Below are 6,552 nucleotides of genomic sequence, written 5' to 3' on the forward strand. Positions count from 1 at the left end.
AAGTAGTTTTAATTTAAAAAAACCCTTTATATGAGTCTGTGTCTAATTCAAAGTTCAGATGGAAAAATTGTTCATGTCTGCTGTGCCAAATGCAATTAATGCCAAGGGTAAAAAACACAACCTATATTCAAATCCCCACTGATCCTGATATAGGGCCATACAGACAGGAGGCACTCAGTGAACAGAATGACACATGTATCACAGATTGCATATGGAATCCTCTTATCTTACATAAGAGACCTTACACTGAGATCTAGAGGTAAGCAACTTGTCCCAGGTCATTATATGAGTTAGTAACAAGTCTGGTTGATACTAGAACCCAAACTTTGAAAATGTTTAAGTACTTAAAGTCCTTGTAATATGCTGCAGAGGGACATAAATATGACAGAGCAAAACCTTAAAATTAATTTTTACTGAAATTACATTTTAGCATTAACTAGTCAAACATTGAGAGCTATTAGAAAGATAGTGTTAGATTTAGTATTAGTATCAAAAAGAGAAGATACTTGAAACACCTAAAATAATGCATTCACTGTCATATTGTCCCCTCCACAATTTACCAAAACACAAAATAGAACAGGAAAAAAATAATAGAAATAGCTTATATGCTTTCCGTTATCAGTCTTATGTAAAAGAAAATTGTTTCAAACAAGGAAAGAGTTAATTTCTTTGCCTTATTTCTAAGTGTATTAAATTATATCTCACAGATAAAAAGGCATATATTACTATTGTGTAACTGAAAAGTTCATACAGATTTTCATATTTTACAAAATAACTACTTTAGGTATGCTAAGTGATGATTTAAATATTCTGTGTGGAGAGGGGGTAGATTAAAGCCACATGCATTAAGAAACCACAAGATAAAATAAAAATATTTACCATTTATTGAGTGAAGTGATATAAACTGTGCTATTTAAGCTCTTTACACATACTAGCTCATTTCACAACAAATCTGTGAGATGAATAATATAATTATCCCCATCTTGCTGATTATAAAAATAGATGCTCAGAGAAACAGAATTTGTTCTCAAACTTGTATGGTATTCGATCTCTATCAAGTTCCTGACTCTCCATAATTTAGATCAAGGTTACTTCATCATATCTAAGGGATGGACGACATGATCTCTAAGACCACTTCTGGCATTGATTCCATGACTAAAAACAGAAATCAGTTCATATAATATTTGTGACATGTGGTCCAGGCCGCAAGGGGAAAACTATCAACAGATGAACCAATTAATAATAAGAAGAGAAGAGGGCAAAAACTAAAAAGAAGAGGAGGAAAAGAGCAATATTTTACTAGACATTAGGGCCACCGTGACATGAGTGGGAAAGGAGAACCTGGAGTAGGAACTGAAAGTAAAGCTGTAACACAAATAAAAATAGCTCAGCCCACTGATGGGATTACCTCACAGCAGGCAAGGAAGGAGCTGTGTGAAGGCCTTGCAGAAGTCAGTGGCCATGAGCTTAATGCTGCATGAAGATGCAGAATTCTAACATAAACACTGGTCAGTAAATAGGAATAGTTGAGTATAGATGACTGACCACTAAATTTCTAGAAGAGGCATGACCACAATGGTCATGCATTTGGATCAATCTGAAATGATAATACTATGAGAGTGTGGTTTTAGGACAGAGTGGGGAAGAAACCAGCACTACTCTATTACTTTCCTTAAGTTCCTACCGTATTCTAGGCACTGTGCATGTGCTTTCATGGGTTACCATATCTGGCCCTCAAAACAACCTTGGTAGAAGTGATGGTTAATTTTACATGTCAACTTGGCTGGGCTATAGGGTCCAGATATTCTGGATGTTTCTATGATGGTATATTTTTGGACAGGATTAACATTTAAATCACTGGACTTTGAATAAAGCAGATTTACCCTCCATAATGTCGGTGGACCTCATCCAACCAGGTGAGGGCCTGAATAGCAAAAAAAAAAAAAAAAAAAAGACTGACCTCTCCTGAGCAAGAAGGAATTATACAAGTAGGCTCTTTGGTCTCAAATTGCAACTCTTCTCTGGGTGTCCAGCCTGCCAGCCTCCCCTGTAGATTTTGAACTTACCAGGCCTTCATAATCACATGAGCTAATTCCTTAAAATAAATCAATCTCTGTGAAAAGAGAGACACACAGACACACACAGACACATTCTATTGGTTCTGTTTCTGTAGAGAAGTCTGATTAATACAATGAATACTGTTTCCTAAGTCACCACTGAGGAAAATGAGAGCCTCAAAGGACCCATTCCCTTTTCCCAGTACATCACATAGTAAAATGCTCTCAGTACTCAAATTCTACTGTGACAGGCTTGGGTGAGAGATGAAGAATAATGAGAAGTAGGGAAACATTGTAAACACAAGCCATGGATTCCAAGGAGTCCCTTACAACACTGGCATCACGCATGTGCCCAAAGCCTGGATGTGACCAAGTGAGGTACTATCCTTTCTCTGGTCTCCCGATTCAGTTACTTCAGATAAGAGAAATCAAATATTCCTACTAAATCAACAACATTTGAAGACTCTGAAAGAAAAGAAAAAATAATTAGTAAAGAATAGAAGTAAAAGATGAAAATAAAAATAAGTGATTTGTGTCAATTAAATGATGACAGACTTTGCCTTGTTTAGGCTTTTTTGGATAGTCATTCATTCACTCCCTCCACAAATATGTATTTTGTACTTTATAATTTTTATGGGCTCCTCTGGGTACTAGAGTGTGCTATCTAGGTATGGGGGACACACCAAAATAATAAGTCTGCAGAGCGAAAAAAGATCAACTAAGTTGTCCTAAAGTCAAGAACACTTCACAGAAGAGGGGACATTTCAGTTGGGATACAGGTATGAGTTTAACTTTAGGAGAAGAGACATGGTATGCCAGATAGAATTTTTAACCACTGTAAAATTCAAGTGAGTCTACATTCTATGTTGCTAAAAGTATATGTGTGTGTTGGGGGGCAAAGGAGAGGAAAAGGCCTCCCCTAAGGCGTTTTTACCCAGACCATAAATGGAGCTTATGTTCATATAAGGATAGCTGGGAATAGCTTTGTCAACTGGACAGATATAACTACAGATAAAGAAAATCATTACAAGGTTTTATAAAAATTAAGCCTTGAATAAAAACTGAGCCTTACAGTTATAATAATAACATTTATTTTTAAAAGGCATAAAAGCACACTGAAACTAAAATTACTCTGTATGTTAACCATCTGGAATTTAAATAAAAACTTGAAAAAAGAAAAAAATAAAAGGCATAAAAATATTTCATGTGCTCTAACTAAAAAAAAAAAAAAAATCAAGTTGAGTTTATACAGACATGGTAAGTCCCAACTAAAAATCTACAGTCCAGAATTGGTAACTACTATAACTATTATTATGCAATAAATACATATGTGGAAGTTTTCTCCAAAAAATGAAATAAAATTCAATTGGAACTTATGTAATGGATATTATTATTATAGTAATAAATAAACATGTGGGATCTGTGTCCTAAAATACAAGCTAAGCCAGAGGGCAAAGGTGGCTGAGTAAAGCCAAACAGATTTTGCAAGCCACCAAGAATGGAAAAAGAATTGATCTTAAATTATGTTTCTAAACAGTAAAGTGGTCAAAAAAGTAATCTATAATGAAGGAATATAAATTAAGTGCTCACAGATCATTTGGTCTCTCCCACCTTTTGTTCCTTTTCAGCTGCTAGTTCTCTTTTTCATCATTTTTAAAGAGATTTCAGACACCCTCATTCCAATAGTTTCCCTTCAATTTTACTTTACTGATAAAACTCTGCAAATAGTCGTATATAAAATACAAATATATAAAACACACCAAAGCATAAAGTTCAGGCTCAAAGAGTTCGGGGAGAGAGAGGTTACTGGAGCACTCTCACTTGGGCCTTCACCTACCACCTCTCTGAGATAGCTTCCCAAAGAGTCATAAATTTTGCTCAATACAGTGTGTAACATGTCATTCCTTGTTCAAACCGCTCAATTTGTAAATGAGGAAGTCATAGCCTAGAGAGTGAATTTAAATGAGCTGCTTGAGAAAAAGGCCCGTTTCCTGGTGTCGCTGCTGAAATTGAAATGCTTTCTCTTCCTCAGAAACTCTAATTTAAATTTCCGGGTTAAAAGTCATTTCTTATCAGTTACAAATTCATGCACCCCTTCTATCCCAAATTCCTATTAAAATTCACACAGGTCAATAAGCCGAACTTTAAAAAGTGTCTACTCGTGGTCTGATATTCTGCTAGGGACATGTTATCTGTTTTCATTCAACCATCACCAAAGCCCCAGATCAAGAAACTGGGTTCAGAGAGGTACTGTATCCTTCCCAAGGTCACGGAGCTAGCAGAGTGGAATGCTGATCTATGCTACTCCAAAAGCCAAACCTCAGACTCTTGCATTCTTTCTAATCTAAAACTTTCCCAAATCTTTGCCTACCTTTACACAGGCCCCCAGAAATAGAGAATTGTAAGGGATCCTGTCATTTCATACAGGATGTACTTTTCCATCCAGACTTGTAGAGTGCCTCATGCTTCAGCCAACACAAAGGCATCAAGCCTACTTTAAACTCAATCTTCAGAACCATATAAATGCCACCCCCCAGCCCCATGCTGACCGTCAAATCCTGACATAACTCTACAACTTCCTTTACAAGTATGGGTTACATAAATGTTCAGTCTTATGGAAAATAGGAAAAGTTAAAAACCTTTTTTTTTTTAAGTTTATTTTGAGAGTGGGGGAGGAGCAGAAAGAGAAAGAATGAAACAGAGAATCCCAAGCAGGCTCACGCTGTCAGCACAGTGCCCGATGTGGGGCTCCATCTCAAACCTGAGATCATGACCTGAGCTGAAATCAAGAGTCAGATACTTAAAGGACTGTGCCACCAAGGAAAGGTTAACAACTCTCAACAAAAGGGCTACAAAATCAACTTTGAGCTGAGGATGAGATGACAGACTGGTGTTTTACGCTGAATACTAAATATTATCTAATAAGATATTGGAAGTGTGTACTTAACGGCGGCATTGGGACAAAGGATGGTTGTCACTACCAGTAGGAGCCAGAGTTGGCATTAAATAATTTTAATTTGATGGGAAGTCAAATTACGGAAGAGAGTGGGGAGCCAGAGCTGATATTAAAGTACTGGTAATGGGAGAAGAGATTTTAAACAGAACTGGGGCTTGGTGCCACCCTCTGGAAACTGTGAGCCCAAGATTAGACAAGTCCTAGGCACCAGGGGTCTGAAACTGTGGGTGGGCTCCGGTGCCTCAGCTGGGGTGGGTTAGGCCCGGTGACCTGGGAAGCCCCAGGGGGACTGGGAAGCCCCAGTGTTCTACCACGCCCGCCCCGCCTCGCCTTACCTTCTGTTGGAGGTAGTGAACCGTGTACTTCGTGGGTACAGCAGGGCGGGATGTGAAGCTGGCTGACCTGTGCAGATTGCTGAGGGCCCTCAGGGCCAGCGGTACGGGGATGACCTCCCGAAGCGTCAGGAAAGCCAGGAGCAGGAGCAGGACAGTGTGGCGCCCCATGGCCAGGGTGGCAGCTGCAGAGTGAGTGGGAGCGAGACCAGCAAATGCGGGGAGCTAGAGTCCTAAGCTCCACCCACCGCAGATGGGCTCCTCCCCCGTGAAACCCAAAGCCACTCTGCCCCACAGCAACACAGCCCAAACCTGGTAACCTAAACCACACCGCCCGCGTCCCAGAAGGTGCCGCAACTTTTCTATTTTCCTCCCGTGCAGTCTCTCTCTTTAGAGTCCACCTTAATTGCGATCACACTCCAAGTCTGCCCTTACCATCTCAGGACCCCTCCTACCTGACTGCCGGAATCCCATCCTTTCCTTGAGCGCTCCCCAAGCCCACCTTTCTCTGCCATGCCCTGTCTGCCTCAATTCCACTGCCACACCCCTTGCCCTCAGCAAACCCCATATAATGGTAATAATAATAGCTACCATGACAATTTATTGAGCGTTCTTTACATGTCACTATTATCGCTAGGCATAATGGCACACATACCAACTCATTTAACTCAAGCAGCGCAGCAATCTTGTGTGTCCTGTATGATTACTACTCCCATTTACAGACGAAGAAACTGAAACTCCGAGAAGTGTGGGGACTTGCACTGGGTGACTCAGGAGGCAATGGAGCACAGCTTCGCAGACCACTCGGTCTGGCTCCTTGCACCCACTTCCAGTATGTTAGCCAACCACCTCCTGTGGTACTCTCTGTTCATGAATCACCCAAATTTCTATGTTGCCCAAATAACTCATCCCATAACGGGAGTCGCCCAGGTAGCCCCCGAATCCCGCTTGGTCCTGGGCCCTTCTCCCAGGATACGCCCCCCTTTCTTCTCCCGGCTCCGGGTAGCCTCCCTTCCGTCTTCACCGCGCCGCCAACCCCTTTCGGCCAGCTACCACTCCTCCTTCCAGTCACCCTGCTGAACCCCGATTGGAGAGGCGCTACCACCCTTTCCTGAGATTCCTATGCTACCCCCCAAACCAGCTTTATAGACTGTGCCCCTACCCCACCAGTCAGGGAAGAACATTCGCCAAACCCTGTCTCTCTACT

The 6,552-nt window shown here is 40.8% G+C and overlaps 1 protein-coding gene across 6 annotated transcripts in view; it reads right to left on the reverse strand.

Annotated features, from left to right (window-relative positions):
• Nucleotides 1–6,552, reverse strand: part of PRCP (prolylcarboxypeptidase) — a 140,906-nt gene that overhangs the window by 134,235 nt on the left and 119 nt on the right. For 4 of the 6 annotated variants that reach the window (XR_015241130.1, XR_015241128.1, XR_015241129.1 and 1 more), the window contains one exon: nt 5,349–5,530. Coding sequence is in view for 2 of the 6 variants with exons in the window: in XM_025928077.2 (XP_025783862.1) it covers nt 5,349–5,516 (168 nt within the window). In the remaining 4 variants the exon portion in view is untranslated. Of the gene's footprint in view, nt 1–5,348; nt 5,531–6,000; nt 6,548–6,552 lie in introns of those variants that run through there. The other 2 variants (XM_086678442.1, XM_086678443.1) reach the window with 2 other exon arrangements.

Source organism: Puma concolor, chromosome D1 (genome assembly GCF_028749965.1).
Source record: "Puma concolor isolate L17-30 chromosome D1, mPumCon1.1.hap2, whole genome shotgun sequence".
NCBI lineage: Eukaryota > Metazoa > Chordata > Mammalia > Carnivora > Felidae > Puma > Puma concolor.